General features: G+C 40.1%; 2 protein-coding genes across 18 annotated transcripts in view; one reads left to right on the top strand and one right to left on the bottom strand.

Annotated features, from left to right (window-relative positions):
• The window catches only part of arhgap24 (Rho GTPase activating protein 24), a 72,504-nt gene extending 61,960 nt beyond the window's left edge, over window positions 1–10,544 (top strand). For 7 of the 8 annotated variants that reach the window (XM_044333643.1, XM_044333650.1, XM_044333651.1 and 4 more), the window contains 6 exons: window positions 2,067–2,274; window positions 4,296–4,428; window positions 5,260–5,333; window positions 5,425–5,546; window positions 5,635–6,820; window positions 8,403–10,544. In XM_044333643.1, the coding sequence (XP_044189578.1) occupies window positions 2,067–2,274; window positions 4,296–4,428; window positions 5,260–5,333; window positions 5,425–5,546; window positions 5,635–6,820; window positions 8,403–8,667 (1,988 nt within the window). In that variant the 3' untranslated portion in view covers window positions 8,668–10,544. Of the gene's footprint in view, window positions 1–879; window positions 1,243–2,066; window positions 2,275–4,295; window positions 4,429–5,259; window positions 5,334–5,424; window positions 5,547–5,634; window positions 6,821–8,402 lie in introns of those variants that run through there. The other variant, XM_044333645.1, reaches the window with a different exon arrangement.
• Window positions 10,545–11,933: 1,389 nt separating this feature from the next.
• The window catches only part of mapk10 (mitogen-activated protein kinase 10), a 38,181-nt gene continuing 30,554 nt past the window's right edge, over window positions 11,934–19,560 (bottom strand). For 7 of the 10 annotated variants that reach the window (XM_044333853.1, XM_044333855.1, XM_044333848.1 and 4 more), the window contains 2 exons: window positions 19,230–19,307; window positions 11,934–16,103 (listed from right to left, as the gene is read on the bottom strand). In XM_044333853.1, the coding sequence (XP_044189788.1) occupies window positions 15,961–16,103; window positions 19,230–19,307 (221 nt within the window). In that variant the 3' untranslated portion in view covers window positions 11,934–15,960. Of the gene's footprint in view, window positions 16,109–19,199; window positions 19,308–19,560 lie in introns of all 10 variants that reach the window. The other 3 variants (XM_044333856.1, XM_044333858.1, XM_044333857.1) reach the window with 3 other exon arrangements.

The raw sequence follows: 19,560 nt of genomic DNA, 5'->3' as shown, positions 1-19,560 counted from the left end.
TTTGCAAGGTTTAATATTAATATTCATTTTAATACAAAATCCAATACATTTTCTAGCTTTCCAAAACAACGTAGCAGTGACAGAGTACACTGCATCCCTCCTCCAACTCAACATAGCAACATGAAATCATACCAGGCTCTAAGGTCAACGTTTCCCCATTTGTCCATGAGACATGTAAGATTTCAGTTTTTGGTGGGGTTGATATCAGCATTACATCACATATTTGAGGAACACTCCTCCAACCACATCACAGACGAAGAATCAAAGACAAGGATGAGGAAGTCTCTCCTTATGTGTGTGTGTGTGTGTGTGTGTGTGTGTGTGTGTGTGTGTGTGTGTGTGTGTGTGTGTGTGTGTGTGTGTGTGTGTTTGACTGTAGATATGAATGTGTGTGGTGTGTGTGTGTGCAGCAGCAGGTCTGTGTAGCTGACAGCATGTGAGAGTGATGAAGGAAACAGTTGAGTGCTTGCAGAGTGGTGGTCTCATTCTCACGTGCCAGAGTCTTTGCAGTACGACCCCCCGTCTGGTGGGAACAGCAAACATATAACGTATAAACACATGGACACACACTTCATAAGCTGGTCCACACACACACACACACACACACAAATGTACATGTGACCCGGGAAAACATTCCTAGACTCATGACCAGAACGTCTGGAAGGATGACCTCGTTTTCATTCAGTCACTTGGCTTTTTTCTCATTTGTTCTCTGATGCTCTTTTTGATATGATATTTATCATTGTTTCCTCCGGCGGAGCTTGACTTATTAATATTTTACTCTGTTTAAGATTTGGGAAAAAATGGATATACAGCTTCAGATATTTTGTGGGAATTTGTGACTGTTTACTGTTCTGTCTTATTTGGGTTGCTGTAAAGATTGAAGTGGAAAAGTCCCTAAAGCCTGAAGCGACCGACCCTGAGGAGAAAGAAAAGAACACAGAAAAGACTCCACTGTTCAGCTGCTTGTTTTCCACTGACAGATGATTAAACAAGAGCATTTTCTGAGAGATGGAAATGGAGACACTTTGACCGACCTGCTATCAAACAGATGCATCTCTTTTATTCCTGCACTGCTTTTTTCTTTGCTGTCTGTCATAACTGCAAAGACTGAGGCAGTTTTTTGGAAAATGCTAGAATGCAGGCACTTTAAATTCTGCACCTCTGGTATGTTATCTTATCACAAATTTATTAATAGGCATTTCTTCCGGAAGCTTACAAACTGTGTTGGTTTCAAGAGGGGTGAGTATGACAACACATCCTGATACAAATAGTGAATCTGTGTGTGTGCAATGAAAGTTAAGCGTTTGGATTGTGAATTGATGTGATGGTTTCAAGAATGTTAGATATACATGATAATTCAGAGTTAAAATGAGTTATTTCTAAGTTATTACTTGCTGTGTCAAATGCTGTCAAAAGCACCAAGTATCCCGGTAAGCTCAGCCTGATTCAGTCACAGTGTGGTACCTCGTCGTACCACGTGTATGCATGTGTGTGAGTAGCCTCTGTCTGTATCTGGAGACCGGAAAAGTATGCAGATCCAAATCTCTCAGGAAGGCTGCCTTAATCCCCTCTTGTGTTGCGTCCACATGAGACGGCTGCAAATGGAAATCAGTTTTTTTTTCCTACTGCGGCTGCCTCAGACAAAAGGCGAGAGGTGCTCAGCAGGAAGTTAGAGATTTGATCATCAGACTAAGGCTTTGTGTGTGGGTGTACATATTTTTGCTTGGTCTGTCTGGCCGACCTTATCGTAAATCTTTTTCAATCGATTGAACCGCTTTCTTTGATGTGCCCTAATCTGCAGATGGTAGGCTAATGTTTTTGTAATTTGAAAAATGGCCCTTTCACTTTGAGAGTTATACAGTTATTATTATTAATTTATATTTCAAAAGATAAGCCATCATTTTTGCGTGTTTTTTTTTTTTTTACATATCTGTGATAAAACATTATTAAACCTCTCCCATTATAAATGGCTGTTCTACAAATTGTGTTTAAATGAAAGCCTGGCCATTACATACTATAATTCACATTAATAATGTCATTAAACATTTTGTCTGGTGTTTCAGGGATCTTTGGTCAGAAGCTGGAGGAGACTGTGCGATATGAGCGCCGCTTTGGGAACAAGCTCGCCCCTATGCTGGTGGAGCAGTGTGTGGATTTCATTCGGCAATGGGGCCTTCGGGAGGAGGGTCTATTCAGGCTGCCAGGTCAGGCCAACCTGGTCAAAGAGCTGCAGGATGCCTTCGACTGTGGAGAAAAACCCTCTTTTGACTGGTAAGCAAACACGTGAGCACACTGGCTGGTTGGGTTTCCTCAGTGCATTTTAATGTGTAGCTGATATGTTCATATTGTTGACTGATTGAGTTCTGCACCTCTGGAACGACCACTGGTGCTCCTGTTGGCCTGGAGAGGTGAGTTTGCATAAGGTGTAGTTGTATCTTCTTAGATACCATCTTGTTATCTTATTAAATCTTCAGTAATTTGCATGGAAAACAGTGTATATTATGCAACATAGACAGAGGAAGGATCCTTCTCAACAAACCAAGAAACATTTGAATATGATGAAGATGAAAATGCAAGTTTAAACCAGCTTAACAAATACAAAGGCAGCATTTCTCATCTACTTCCTTTCTGAGCAGATCAGTTTGTTTATGTAAAGGAAATGTTTTCTTATATAAATATAAAAATCCATATGTCATTTCAATGTCATTTTTATATGCATTATTTGTTATTTCTGTCACTGGTGTGACTGTATGGTGGTGACCACATAAAAATCCAAAGTTACAAATACTGAACATAACTTGTGTTAGTGCTATTATTCTCCTTTTGTGAACCCATACCTGTGTTGTGAGTAATTGTGTTGTTTATTTGTTTTGCTTTTACCACACTCAGGTGTAACAGCTGGTTCATTAACTGAGAGAAAGAGAATTTTTGTGAAACTACTGAATGTCCTCCTCAGCTCTGTCCTGTTCCTTCCCGTCCTCATTTTACCTCTTCACAGTGCAAAGCGGCATCGTAAAACACAGCGGTACTAAACAGTGATCTAATAGGCCTTCTGACATGTCGTAGCCAGAAAAGCACAGGTGTAATTAATAACATCAATAAAGACTGTATCCCGTTTAGATTCAACAGTTCCAGGATGTTGTTATTGTGCACACTGACTCACTGAGACATCATTAATGTTATTAGTTCCACCTGTGTCCTTTCCTGCTACGACAAATCAAAATATCTGTGGAGAAACAAGCCTATTTGATACAGGTTGGGAAATTAGGAACATTTGTGTGCCTTTAAAATCAAATGTATATTTGTCCAGATACTATTGGGGAAAGAAATGCATTATTTGATAGAATTGCAAAAGGTAGGCAAGAAATAAAATCTTTAACTCACACAGTCTGCAGAATAATGTATTTGCAGACCAGTACTAACTCAGAATCAGCTGGCAACTAAATTAAGGTTACAATCTGCCTTCATATTAGGTTTTGTGTATGAGCCTGAGGGCTGTTTTTTAACGTGACAACCTCCCCCTTTCGCTCCATCTGGCACTCCCACCATCTTCTCCGATAACCATAAATAAAACCTGGATAGGACTGTCAGGATCCAGGCTCATACATCAACATCCCAGCACGTCCTGGAAACACAAAATACAGGATCACACTCAGAAGTGCCACCATTATGTCAGATACACAATGACACATCTCTGCCCTTCTGCTTTAATGCAATATATGACATATAATGGCAAGGACTACACCTTTACCTTCCTCCTGTAAATCTACACATGCCCCATTTTTGTTCCCTACTGTCCCTCATTAGCTGCTGCAACCTCCTATCTGCCTCACCAGCTGCACCTGGTTGGCTTGTTAGTATCTCTGAACCTACAGTGGTAATCCTTTTTGCCTTTTAGCACATCATGTAAGCTGCCCCAGTGTTCTTGTTGTTCCCAATGTTGATGTTTTTGTTACCTGTCTGCCTTTCTGTTAATTATGTCCAATTTTCTAGCTTTAGTTTGTTTTTTTTTCTCCCACATGAAGTAATCCCTGCTGAAAAAACAGTACACTCAGATAACTCATCTAAAATCCTAGATTTGTGTTGATCTGCAGCTGAAGCTCTCTATGTTGTCTATCACTTATGGTATTTACATTATCTTTCCTTCTCATTCCACCCATCCCCTACAGTCCTCTTTCTGCAAGAGTCATCATGTTGATTTGTGTTAACCTCTGTGACATGAACCCATAATAAATTATAACCTCTCAACCCTCCCTCATTTCTATCTCTGCCTGTCTTGTTTCTCTCTGCAGTAACACAGATGTGCACACAGTAGCTTCTCTACTGAAGCTGTATCTCAGAGAGCTGCCGGAGCCCGTCATCCCCTTCCACAAGTATGAGGAGTTCCTGGGCTGTGCCAAGCTCCTTGGAAAGGATGATGAAATGGTAAGAAAGAGTATTTGATGAGTTTCTTTTTACTTACAATATATCTTGTTATCTATCCATCTATCCATCTATCTATCTACCTATCTATCTATCTATCTATCTATCTATCTATCTATCTATCCTACTTTATTTCCCTATATAAAGGGTGATTCAAACATGTTTAAAGTTATACATAAACAGAAGTCGGCAAAGAAAAGTTCTCACATAAATCTTCCAAAGCTGCTCTGCTCTTCCTCACACGATGACTTTACTGCTAACATCTAAATAGGATTTCTCTCACAGTAAAAGGCATGCTTCTTTTAACATCTCAAATACAGAATAGAGCTGCCCCGCCTTTCTAAACCGTAAAACTAAAAGCTACTGCTACTAAAAACGAACACATGGCTGCTTATAGTCATCATTAAAAGCATCTCATTACAACAAAAGTATAGTATCTTTCTCTGATTATAGCCTCAGCAAGTGATCAAAATAATTTAATACCATCACTAACATAAAAAGTTTTTATTTGACTGTTGAAGTGTTGAGTGAAACACATTGATCAGTGTTAATAAAAGATCCTTCATCGTTTATTTTTATGGGCTAAGTGTGCAGTTACTAAATAAAAAAAATACAAAAAATAAAAATAATAATATATATTTATCTGTATTGCCAGCACATCTAGCTCTGTGTTCTCTTTTTTTACTCTATTGCACTGATTTGTTTTGTTCTCTGTTTGGTCTGTGGGTGTGATTTTGTTATATTTGATGAGCTGTAAAGTGTTCTGGTAGATCACAACTTTCAGCATGGATTGATTGAACTGATGTTGCCTAAAAAAGTGTGCATCATCTCCAGGGTATGAAGGAGTTGAGAAAGCTGGTAGAAAGTCTACCTCCAGTGAACTACAACCTTCTCAAATACATCTGCAGGTATTAATTGATCATTGAAGAGGGTAAAATTTCAAAGTGTGACCATTACTGAACAGTGAAAAGTTGACCAAGATATTTTATTATTCCCCAGATTTCTTGATGAGGTCCAGTCATATTCTGGAGTAAATAAAATGAGCGTCCAGAACTTGGCCACAGTATTTGGGCCAAATATCTTGAGGCCAAAGGTAGAGGATCCTGTTGCTATTATGGAAGGTCAGTATTTAAGCTTTCTGAGATTCAGTTTTAATGCTGAACTGAAATGAATGGTTTCAAAATAAATATAATGATCTCATGTTTGCAGGTACTGTTCTGGTCCAGCAGCTCATGGCTGTTTTGATTGGCCGACACGACGTGCTATTCCCTCAAGATGAGGACAGCCCCATGGCCCTGGAGCTTGTCAACAACAACAACATCGAATTACCACGACGACAAGCCACCACAACTACCTCCGCCATCACTACAGTGTCTCAGAACGCCGAGAACAACAACATGCAGGTGGTGCGGCAGTGTGTTTGGGAAGCGCCCGAGTCTCCTTCGCACCGCCAGCATGTAGACAACAGTGGCTCCCCGAGGTCAGCAAGCCCCCGTAATGGTGTCATAGGACGCTTTGACATCACCCGCAGTCCACCGCTGACTGTTAAAAAGAACCCGGCATTCAATAAAGGAAGTGGGATTGTTACAAATGGCTCCTTCAGCTCCTCACCCTCCTCAGACCCGAACCAAGAAAAGAGTCCGACTTTGACTGTAGGCGGGAGTTTACCAGTGCGTCGCAGTGGGACGCTGAAAGGCTCAGGAACAAAAATGGGCACCAGTGGTGTGACGAGTGGAAGCAGCGCTGGAGGGAACGGCAATGGAGTCATGCGCATGGGCATTTCTGGCACCGATGTGGTCACAGGAAGTCTGAACGGCCGCAACAGTCTTTGGGTGCCAAATGGCTGCGTCACATTACGGGAGAACAACAAAACACGTGACTGCTCCAATGGGGATCAAACATCCAATCAGAACCGTCTGTCCACATATGACAATGTTCATTTAAACCATCAGAACCTGCAGCAGCAGAACCAGATTACCACCACGTGTCTGAACAGCAGCTGCGAGGACAAGCAGAGCGTTGACAGCGCCACCTGGTCCACCTCCTCCTGTGAAATCTCCCTTCCTGACAACTCCACTTCCTGTCGCTCCTCTACCACCACTTGCCCTGAGCAGGACTTTTATGGAGGTCACTATGATGACCTGGATGGACCAGCCCAAGATAATGAGCCCCCCCTGTCTGGTGGAAGAGGAGAGGGGGAGGGCAGGAACAGCAACAGAGAAGCAAGTGGAGATGGAGCAGGGAGGAGCAGTCGGGGTACAAGCAGTAGTGACAATAGTGATGGATTCACTGTTGGTAACGGACCTGGCAACCACAGCGCTCTGCACAGCTTAGTGGCCAGTCTTAAACAGGAGATGCACAAGCAAAAGACTGAGTATGAGGCCAGGATAAAGAGGTGGGGTACTGTGAAAAATTGTGCTTTTGATGACAGTAGAAGGAAGTTGCTTAAGACAAAGAATATGAATTGTCTCCTAATTGCACCTTACAGATAATCTTAGATATTCTTAATTGATACTCTTAATGCCTTCTTTATTAAGTTGAGCATCATTATTATTAAAATACATGAAACTTGAAATGTCAGCGAGGTCAGTTTTGCCATTTCCACTTTCCAGCAAGGTGGACCATGAGATGCCAGTTTCAAATCAAATCACCCTTAAAGGACCAGTGTGTGGGATTTAGTGGCATCTAGCGGTGAGGTTGTAGATTGCAACCAACTAAATACCCTTCCCCTCCCCCTCCCCTCCCAAGCGTGTAGGAGAACCTACGCTGGCCGCGAAATTCACGAAAAACACGAAAGGCCCTCTCTAGAGCCAGTATTTGATTGTGTATTCTGGGCTACTGTAGAAACGTGGTGGTGCAAGATGGCAGCCTCTGTGAAATAGGACCCACTCCCTATGTAGATATAAAGGGCTCATTCTACGGTAACAAAAACACAACGATTCTTATTTTCATGGGATTATAAACTAATTTTATGAATGTTATATTCCATTTCTGCCACTAGATGCCACTAAATTCTACACACTGCTCCTTTAAAGTTTGACATTTTAGGAAATTCGCTTATTCAGTCTTTTGCCAGGAGTTAGATGAGAAGATTGATACCACTGTCAAGGAAGCTATTCAAAAACTCTCTTCTTCAGGACGCAAAATTTATTTTAACAAGAGGGAAGCTTTTACAAACACTGCATACAAACATTGATTCTAAGGCATGTGCACATAGTCATCTCAGCAGGTTGTCCCGGGCTGTTGAAGTGTTGAAATTAAAAGGTTAAACTAAAGGTAGTAGTGCAAAAGAGTAAACCACTATAGAGTATAAAAAGGTTTTTCTTCATATAAGTGACAATAAGACAGTTAAAAACAAAGGAAATCTTAGAAGTATATCCTCCACACCACTCTCATATCTGTACACTAAATATGAAGTTACAGCCAGGAGACTGTTAGCGTAAAAAAGCTTAATATTAAAACTAGAAGTGGGTGGAAAAGCTAACCTGGCACTGTTTGAAGGAAAGAAAAGGTTATTCCTGGAAAGCTAATTAATTAAGACATTATATCTTTTTTATTCCCTACAAAAAACAAAATGTAATGTTTCTTGGCTGGTTGCCTGATAATAACCTTGTGATGACGAGAAGACTAATTAGTGAGGTTTAGAGGATTTAACAGACAGTATTGTAAAAACAATCTGCAAGATGTTCTGTAACGCCATACAGGACAGTTATACCTGACTGTGTGGGACGGAGCATGTCCTCAAAGATTGCTGTATAACAATAAAAGAGGACTAGGTGTGGTATTGATTAAACAGATATACAGGTACCATTTTAGGGTAATGGCATTACAAGAAATTATGACTTCAGCTGCAGTATGCCATTCTTAAGTTTATTCAAAATGAATTACAGCTGTTTCCCTCCTTGCCTTGTCTTTGCCATATATTCTCAGATGAGCCATGGCCACCCCCGTAATCCTCTGTTTGTCCTCCTTTGCAGTTTGGAGCAGCGTAACCTGGAGCTGGAAACAGAGATGGTGACCCTCCACGAGGAGCTGGACCAGGAGAGAAAGAAGTACACCATGGCGGAGATCAAACTGCGCAACGCTGAGCGCGCCAAGGACGACGCTGAGCGGCGAAACCAGATGCTGCAGAAAGAGATGGAACAGTTTTTCTCCACGTTTAGTGACCTCACCGCAACTGGCAACGCGACAGCCACCGAACCCCGCCGACCAGATTGTAACAACACCATCTGGATACAGTGAAGGAGGGCGGGAAATGTGGGTTGTTAGTTTTTACAAAATGCCAGTAAAGACTGGAAATGTACATTATGGTGGCTCCAAACCGGATTTGGCTGCTGGTTTTAGTAGAAGGCGTGTTGGGAAGTTACATTGCAATGGTTAATTTAAAAATGGGAGGCGTAGGGCTAATGCAAGCCACCTGTATAAATGAAGACATCACCTGGAGTGATGTCATTATCTGTAAATACAGTATTATTTAAACCGCTCACAGACACACTCCAGCCCACTCAGAAACTGTGGTGGTACTCACTCATCTGACTAGGAAGTGGAGAAAAGGGACAGTACAACAGTCTATGATGATATACAGTACTACTATATTATTTTATTTTAGCTCCTAGAGCCAGATAGGAAGGAAGGCAAAACATTTAAAAAGGTTGCAAAAACAACAACAACAACAACAACAACCTTTGGACTTGAAAAAAGTTTAAGATCATGCAAAAATCTATCTTTATTCACTTTTACAATCTAACCAAAAACATCTTATTGGTCCATGTAGTTCTGTATCTACTCATGTACATAAATGGAAACAATGCAGAAAAAAAACAGTGTCATATGTATGTAAAGAAAAATGAAAGTAATGCTTAAATGTTTATCTGATATTTAAACAAAAAGTTATCAATGTGTGATATTTTATATTTTTCCTTGCACTTACATGTCTGTTTAGTCTCAGCAAGGTGGTACTGAATGTGTCTTGTCAGTCAATGTGTGTACCATTTAAATTGGAGAGTATACTGTATATGTGCCTGTGCTTCTGTGCTGTTAACATTTACCCCATGACCAAAAAAAAAAAAAGAGTACTGTAAATATTTTATAGATAAGCGTAGACACTACTTGTTTAGTCTGCACTGAGGTTTGAAGCATATTCAGATGGATATGGCACGTACGGTATTACAACGATACCGATTGAGGAATGTTTTGTAGCTTGTAAAAATACATTTAAGACCTGCACGATGGGTTATTGGCATAAATACCAGATAAGAAAAAAATGAATGTCGTGAATTCAGAATTTCAGGTGACAAATTGTACTCTCGTCAATGAGAGATATGTAGCTTTTGTCATTCTATAAATGCTCTAGGGAGGTAATTTTAACAACCTTGTGAGATGCCAGTTTTAAAAAATATTTTCTAGTAGTCTGTAGACCTCTGACAAGTTATCCACCTAGTCATCCTAACCTAGCACAGAAAAACAAGCTGCAAGGTACAAAGTACCAACACAGAATTGTGTTTGTGGGTCATTACTGTGAAAAAAGGGGGATAGTATCAAGTGTGTAGCAAGTGGTGTGTGCATGATGGTGCATGAGTCCATATGGGTCGATGTACATTAAATGAATGTCTATAAAGTGACTGCATATTGGTGCAGTCTGCAGAGTGAGTGTACTCTATGTAGCTTTAAACCAAACGTCTACACACTATGTGGATTTTCCAATGGGTACAAAACCGGACACACCTGAGTACAGACCTGGACTGTCAAAAGAAGTTTGCGTGCACAGGCCTGATGCTGGCTACTTTCCCTCTGAAGGCCAGGTCCCGTTTAAACCTGCTGCTGGTCATTGCAGGACATCTGGAATGTGCACATGGAGAAGGAAAAAAAAGTGCCTGAACAATTGAAGGAGGGAGGGGAGGTTGCACTTCTCATTTTGCACCCTTCACCGGGAAATAATAGGCTTAAGCAAAACTGACAGTGTCACCTCGTTCTGTGAATTCCACACAAAAGAGCAGATTACAGACAGAGGGCAAGAGGGAGAGGAAGACTGGGACAGTGGAATATTTTCACGACATGATACTTGATATACAAAGAACTTTAAAAAATGACAATATGAATAAAAACGCATTTTCATGTGAGTCTCCTTTTGTTATTTTTGAGTGTGTTTTTAAAGATTGCAACAAAAGGCGTGGAGAGATACAGAATTTGGTTCATACAATGTATGGATAGAGTGGCATGATGACTATATTCAGCTCCAGACCTCCAGGGGCCCAACCCCCCCCCCCCCCCCCCCCCCCCCCGCCAGGTTTACTTCATATCAATTGGATCTATAATTTGATTCATTGTAAATCATTCAGTAAATAAAAATCTAGTTTTAAGTTGTTTTATCAAACTGTACACAGAAAACTGAGGGTAAGGTATTACTCAATCATAGGAATATTGTAAGGCTGCAACCAACAATTATTTTCATTAACAATAGGTCTTACAGTTATTTTCCTAAATAATAGTGTATAAAATTACAGAAAATAGTGAAAATGTCCATCACTATTCCTTGAAGCCCACAGATGTTGAGTTTACTATAATCTAAAACTAGCAAATATTCACATTTCAGAAGCTTTTTTGCTTAAAAAAACTGACTTAAACAACTCAACTAATCATTTCAGCTCTAGAGTACTACCATATATAGTGGGGGTCAATAGAGGTCCGACAACAAACCCCCAGGGCCTAATAGGAGTTTGATTCAGCCATGCTGCTCAGGGACTTGCAATCTCACCTAAAATAACCTAAGAAACAACCAGAAATATTATATTTAGATGTAACAAGTCAGTGGAAAAGACCAATACACAATTTCATCCTTCAGCACCAGGCAAAATGTTTTTATCATTCTGCCTGTAAATGTGTTAATGTTCGCCAGCCTTCAGACTGACAGGACCTGATTCGAGTGTACAGTAGGTGGGACTCAGTGTCACTGTGACAGATTGGACAGATGGTTCATATTGAGATAAACGCCAGAAACAAATAATATGGCCACATGCATGTAACACACACAAGATACACCAATTTTTCCAAGATCAAAGGTTTTGTTTATTTTCAATCACATACATATACTATTTTTACATACACAGTTCCTTTAAAATGTTGTGTTTACAGTAACAGCTTTCAGTATTTTTTTTTCTTTTTCTTTTGCATTTGTTTTGACTTTATTTGAAACGCTATAGCCTGAAGCTTTGAGATCAGCGTGAAACAGATACATTTTTTTTTCCAACCTGACAATGTCAAAAGAATGATTCATTAAAACAGCACGGAGTAAAAGAAACAAGAGAGAAGGAATCAGAAAAGAACTGAAGAACAACATCACCTGATTCAGATGAGCTATACAGGGTTTCATCATTGCAGAATTCCACATTTCAGTCTACACTTAAGACTCTAAACATTTGCTTTTAGCATCACCTGACCATTGCCGTAGCTTGCCTCCCTGTTTGAGTGCAATAAAGTGTTTATTGCATTGTTGGATTGTTGTTATTTACAATATGACTTGAAAACAAAAACAAAAAAGTGGAAATCAATAAGATGGGGATCACAAGTACTGAGTCCAAAGATTTTGTGTTGGCACAGCTGAGTACAAATGTATCCTAACTTATGACACGTATTTAATATTGGCAATATTAAATAACAAGTCAGCCATCCTCAGATTATAACTTAATGGCGAATTTGGCAAATCCTAAATCCACATTTTTAGGTCGCTCGTGACAAAAAATCAGGAGCAGGTTGGGTGTTGACACAAATCTAATTCTAAGGTTAATGTGACTGAACATGACTACACACATGAACTACTTTCAAACACATGACTGCACCGACTCTCCGTCAACATTCTTAAAAGCAATCACACAAAAGTCATGATCCCGTATTGAAAGAAATACAACATGTACTGAGAAATCATCCGTTCCAGATGCTCGATCTCGCATCTTTCATTTCAACCGTACTGACAGTTTGTGTTGAATGCTGGTTTATTTGAAATCACACACACTGATGACAGAGCAGAGCAGCAAGGACGTGCGTAATCATGAAACCATTCATTTCTACATTCAGTGCTGACAACCCAGCTGTGTTCGAATCATCTCGTCTTCAGGCGCAATAAAAAGGACCTAAAAGCACCTTTTATTACAACAGAATTGTCTGGAGGGATGTCTTATAAAAGATCACATTCAGAAAAAGAAAAAAACACAGAAACATGTTTCAGTATTTGTACTCAGAGACCAGAACGTGTAAAGACAGAAAAAGAATGATTTAGTTAGGATGGTTAAAAATGCCCTGTAGAAAAACTGCAACAGTACTGTGAGTATTAGTGGTGTACAGTAGGAGCCGACTTACACACTAGACCCCTTTGTGAGAAATTCATCTTAACATTTTAAAAGAATTTCAAAGTTGCACCCTGTTTAGAAAGATTGCCCTGGCCAGACCCTGAACAGAAAGCCAAGCTAGCCGTAGCTTATTCTGGAGACGCCGCCCTCAGTTACCCTCTTAGCTCTGTGAAGGTACCGTAAGTCTGTGTGTGTTTCACTGTACACAAGCCACAGGCAGAAAGAGTGTTAACAATGCAGCTATTTGAAGTTATGTATATATACGTTTTTTGGGGGGGGCGATTATGAGGAGACATTGTATTTACAATCGACAGGGTGCATGCAAAAAGAGAATCACTGTGCTGCAGCAGCTGGACTGCAGATCACAGAGTTACAGTTAGACTGTCAGATGACATGTTGAGAAACAAACACATGAAATGTGTTGACAAGTAATGACAGTGGGTGAGTGCTGTCACAACCTCATGACAGTCATGACATTTTATTCTAGTGGACATATTAGCCATGCAAACACAGATGTCCCCGTTTGTTTCATTAAGAGACAGTGTAAGCATCCTTGAGTGTGCCCTTGTTGTCAGTTAACCTGATTGTTAAGTGATAAATACAGTGTTATTATGCAAACTATGCTTAAAGTAAGGATTAAAGGAAGAAGGTTTGTTCATACAGACAGAGCTGATGGTTCTACGAATGTCTTTCCATCCACCAGCAGGACTATTACGTGGAAATGGAAATTTTTCCTTGCTTTTAAAATATGATTTCTTCACCAAGCATCTGTCAGTGGCTCTTTGCTCATTTACCCACCGAACATGCATGAAATGTGGCAACGGAAACCAAAACAATTCTTCCTTCATTACTTTTTCCACAAAGAATAAATAAGATATACACAAATAAACAACTTACAGATCACCTGCTTGGTTTCTAGTTGGAGTGCATTCTATCTAAAACGTGAAAAGAAAGCGGTAGTAACGTCTTAACTGCAATCAGGCATTGCATGTTCACGACCGCAGCTAACAGTGTATACTATGGGGCAGACGCAGGACGGAATAGGTTCTGGGTGAAATATTGTATTTAAGTGAAGACATTCAATCTTCAGATTCCAGTCTGCTAAACATACCGTACATCTTCCTTTTTTTAAATCGCACAATCAGAGGTTGCATGTGATCTAGTGGGCTGTAACTGAACATGAACAAGAGAAAGAGCGCATTACAGCTGCCAAAGCCTTTGCAAAGTTCAATGCAAACAATGCATGTTAAGTGTTCGTGCATGCGCTAGTGTCCCAGTTTGAGAAAAATCTGGTTTTATTGAGATTGATTTAATTAAAAGTGAAGTTAAATCAAAGTGCAAAATGGCAGAAAAAAGGTTTGATGGATTTGTCTTAAGCCATACAATCTGAGGAAAGCAATTTGATTTTACACCACAAAATTCAGCTACTGGCTAAAAACCTTAAGTTGTCTGGCCAAAGAGACGTTTTTTTCCTCAAATGTTTCTACCAGATAATTGGTGGCTTGGGGATGGTGATAGTTTTAAGGCAGAAAAAGAAGAAGCAGAGGAAAAAAAAATAACCAAAAATAATATGATTTCTGCTCCGGCAACACTTAATTCTGTTCAAAATAAGCTGTTTCATTCCAAAAGGCACTTGCCATATTCAGGTACCATCTATCAATATAAATAAATCAATAAATAAATCTTCCAGCGAAGAAATAATCTAACTGATAGGTAGTCTCTACATCCAGTTCCCTTTGTATCAACAAGAAAACATGGCATGAGTTTTTGTGTGATGTGTAGTGAAATAATATACATGACTTAACTTTAGAGCAAAACAATACGTTGCTACGAGGTTAACACTCACTGCCCACCTTTAGCCTACCTACTGTATCACTTGCATCTTCTTCTAAAAACCTTCTATGTTTCAGACAGTCAAATAAATAAGAATAGTCTCCTTGTGGTGAAACAGACCAACCTCCTGTGTCTATGAGGGGTTAATGGTTCACAATGACATGCAGGGCTGTGAGCCAGCCCGTGGGGTGTCTGAGGGACCCATCATACACTGCCAGGGGGAAATAAAAGGGATATTACACACAAATCAGACTTCTAAAATCCCTTAAAGGTAACCTTATGAAGCCCGAAAACAATCAAAAATAATTTAGTGTACTGAACCTTTAAGTCCCAAATTCAGCCATGACATTTACTAGACGAAATGTCTCATTGGCTTACCTGTGGTTCACAAACATACACACACACACACACGCTCACATGTCCTATCATGTGACCAGACCCCCCCCCCCATGTCTGGAGTTGTGTTAGTTTACATCGTATATAAACAATAGTCTCTATACAGACTCATTTTAGCATACAGTGAGATTAGCATTGTTTTAAATCTAATCATGCAGGACTACAGCGATAGGCGGGGGCAACTGAGGTGGAAAGCGGTGATGTGGCAAGGTGCGCTTTGTCAGAAAAAAACCTCCAGTGTACTGGCCGTCAGTCCCACTCCGTATGCCCTTCAGCTGTACAGAATTACATTATTTACAAGTAGCGCAGGGAGCACCGCTCTGGATGAGAGCAACTACACATCCCTGCAGAATAACCACATAAAAACACACAAATCAGGCAACCTTACATCGGGGGTTGTGTCGGGTGGGGATGAGGGTGTCTAAGACAAAGCCTAGAGGTTAAAATACAGCAGTGTCATTACATAAGGGTTGAATAGGGAAAAGGGGGGGGAAGAGAAAGTGACGTTTGTATTGTACAGTAGTGATGAGCAAAATGGCAGCCCACCTTGCCACAATGACTGGAGCATTAATGCTTTTGTAAGGATTTGGGAGACCAGCAGCCAGCCAATATGCACTTTACAGGAGATGCAAGTCTAAGCATTTGGTCGTTTTTGTTATGATGCCATATACAAGATATGTGGGGTAATATAAGCAAAGCAACTAGAGGATCATTAACATATATCTCAGCTCATTTATTTCAGTTTAAATATCACTGCTGTTTTTGAATGACAATGCACAGGCTTGAGATTTCATCATTTCAGATTCAATGACTCCATAACTCATGTTTTTGTTCTTAATATATTCATTTTGAACTTTTCTCTTTTTTTTTCTTTTTTTTTTCTTTTTTTGTGTTTTCAGGTGGTCTTTTCAGTTGGTGTTCTTCACCTTTGGAAGAACATGGGGTTACGCAGGCAGGCGGCTAGTCACCTGCAACACCCCAGGGGTCCTGCAGAGGTCTCCAGGCTGCTGTCAGTGTCTGAGGCCAGGGTCTGGTCGGTGGACATGGAGGAGATGTCGTTGATGGAGGAGGAGGGAGGGAGGCTCTCGCTGCTGTTCACGGCTGCACCTGTGCTAAGGGAATCAACAGCAGCAGGGGGTTACAACGTAAAGGAGTCCTGTCCAAGACAGTGGCACAAATAAAAGCAGAAGAAATATTTTGCAAGTGCACACAGAAGGTACAACATCAACAACACCTGTGGGGTACCACAATCACAGTGTGTCTATAATGACAGGATAATGACAAGATTTGAGTCCAAAAGGTTCCACAGGAAATAACGCCAAAGGCTGCAGGGTTTCAGAAATCTCTATGACTATGATACCAAATAGTATTTGCGTAAGTGTTAATGATTTATACATCAAAAAAGGGTCTGCTGAGTGTAGTAGCAAACATTCTTGAATTAAATAATATAGCTCAGGCATTCACTCTCAAATAAGGAGTTGTTTCATATTGATCTTGTTTTGAATTTAAAGGTGGAAACACCCTGGAACTATGAAGTCAGTCCACTCAGCTGACATTTTGTCATCAGTAATGAAATGAACACTTCATAAAAGATGCTAGAAAACGAATAAAATATATTTGCTGAACTTGCAAATTCCATAAAGTGACTCATTCTGGACCTGACATGCCACGGTGAAGACATGATCCTCCATTTGATTACCAGGATTTAAAAAAGCAGACTTAATCTTTCATTACGTGCACAGCTCCCGTTTCCATGACTGAATAAAATGCTGACTACAACAAACATCAGTAAGAAATTGTCTCTTTTTCAGTATCAGTTAATAGGTATCAGCAGGCCACAAAGTCCTGGATGCAGGACATGCAGTAGGACCTTGTCCAAACTGTTCTCAGTAAGGACATTTTTCAGAAGGTTAAGGAGCTACTGCATGCCATCTAGATAGGAGGCAGAGACATTCAAGCATTCAAGGGGATGAGAGCCATTCTCTTAGCAAAGGTCAGACAGAAGGTACTGGTGGAGGGTGGGACTTGTCCACAACTGATAACGGTTTTGAATGGTATTCTTCACTCTTGGGGGATGAAACATCTCTCTAGTGTTGCATGGATTTGCATGTTAGCCAAAGAGTAGCAGACAAGTACATTAATCATCACAGCCTCCCAAGGTTCAGTCACACCTTTCATGAAATCCTCAGTGAGTGGATCCTACAATGATAACTTTATGAGCAAATAAGTAGAAAAATGAGCAGTCTTGCTTTTGCCAAGCCTGATTAAAAGGGGAATAAACATAGACTCTTGGGGTTTGCCAATATGAGGAAATTGCTAAAACAACCACTTTTACTTCCAAGCATAGCAATGACCAGTACTCCAGTGATGTGTATAGAGAACAAGTACAGTGCAGGCAAATCTTAAATCTGCTGTTTGTGTCTGTGCTCTGTGGGAGGTAATTGCTTAATGGAGGCTGGGAAGCACTTCAGTTGACCCAAAATAAAACAGAGAACAAAGAAGGATTAATGGCCGGCATCGACTCCAGCGGTCACTGCACTTGTAGATTTACTTTTACAGTAAATACATCAGAAATATCTGTTCAAAGTTTCCACGCAGGAGGAATGAAACTCTAAATCTTGAGCAATTACTTAAGCATAAACCGCACTAGCAGTTGTAAGAAAGATTATTAAAACGGAAGATTAATTAAGCCTTTAATTCAAAATTTAATTCAATCTAGGGAGAAACTCTGAAGAAAGCTATGATGTAGGATTATACGTCCATATCCGAAGCTTGTGCTGTGAACTTTTAACCTCAGACATGCATATTTCTGTTTTTTTCTTAAATATTTCCATAGTTATGAAAGGCTCATGAGAAGTGTGGTCTAAAGGAATGATTAATAATATGTTAATAATACTGTAGATACTTAAAGCATGCAGTATCCCAGAAGCAATTAGCACTGGCCCTTTATAATCTCTCTATACAACAGCCCCTTGAAGCAATAATAATAATAGGGTTAAGATAATTTTCCCTTTACATTTCCAAACAAAATAGCTCCTGGGTCTGTCTGTTTGCGACTGAGGCTTCACGTGTGCTCTCAGCTCCTCTTGTTTTTTCCTGCTGCAGTAAAACACTGCCGTCTGCAGCTCCCGCACTGCACTGCGTCTGCTACACTCAGCATCAGACACTAGGCCAGCCCATCTGCTTGATTACTGGTGGACGGAGAGAAGAAGAAATATGGAGGTCGTGAATTTGTGAGATGGAGTAATCGAGACAGAGTGAAGAAGAAGGGGTGATTAAAGAAATGCTGCATTTTTGGTTAAATTCGTCCTATGAAATATTTTTTTCTTTTGTAATTTTCAGCTTTTAATGATGCAAAAAAACAAGAAAACACTGTTTATGTGCTGTTTATTACTGTAAGTAGGCTGAGATATTACTGTAATACTTGTTTTTGGCTCAGCTGAGGAGGGCAGATGGCTTGTAAACTCTCCTCAAAAAGAGGATTCCTACTGTAAACACTGCTGAGTCCTTAAGGAGGAATTGCGAAAGACAATATTCAGACCTCATTGTATTCTGGATGCACATCATTTTTCTTCACTTACTCATGTGGCAGTTACCTCTCCTGGTCAGCAGATGCTGCTGTCTCTGCAGGATTCAGTTTCGATTCATAATGCTTTTCAGAGCTTCAAAATGGACCTGTTCATTTTTTTTTCTATTGATAGCAAATGGTTGCTTTAACCTCGTAATGAATTCCTCATTTGATCACAGTGGAGTCTAGGTGGCCCTGTCAAGGAGCGACCACTGGCATGACTCCATACTGCCTCTCTGTGGCAAACTATGAAAACATCACTTAATGTGCTTGAAAGGCTTTGGCAGAGAACAGAAGAGGGGAAAAAAAAGGTCAACTGCAGCTGAGGACTGAAATTTCCTGTGATTTGAAGTACCCAAATCTTAAGTCATGATATGTTTCTACATATACACATACATCGAAGTACACACATCATCTCTTTATCATTAAATATTATCTATGAAAAGGCAATCTCAGCAGTTACTGATTAGCTGTACTTCAGTACCATTTAACAAATACACAAAATGACACCACTAAACAACATTTAACTTGCTTAAAAAAACAAGATGCAAGAGACAGAGACACATGGTCAACAGCACAATGGGTTTCTCTATTTACAAGGGGAACTCCAGTAAGGGTATAGTAAATTCACTTACAGAGCGATTAGGGTTATGCACTGAGAGTACCTGAAGGTGAAGGTTGTCCCTTCACAACGCCATTCTTCGTTCTCTCCTCAAAGTTCATCACCTCTTTGTAGATTAATTCTGTCAAGGAAAGAAAAATCAATGAAATAAATAACAGGGCAAAGAATATAAGATGGTCATTTATCCCCTTTGTTTCCTGGACGTCTTAACCTTTAATGTTCATTTGAAATTTGAGATGACTATTCAATAGCTGGCTTTAAAGGACCAGTGTGTAAAGTTTAGTGGCATCTAGCGCTGAGGTTGCAGATTGCAAGCAAATGAATATCCCTCCCACTCCCCTTCCAAGCGTGTAGGAGAACCTACGGTGGCCTCA

Source organism: Thunnus albacares, chromosome 18 (assembly GCF_914725855.1).
Source record: "Thunnus albacares chromosome 18, fThuAlb1.1, whole genome shotgun sequence".
Lineage (NCBI taxonomy): Eukaryota > Metazoa > Chordata > Actinopteri > Scombriformes > Scombridae > Thunnus > Thunnus albacares.
This window is presented reverse-complemented; position numbering and strand designations above follow the sequence as displayed.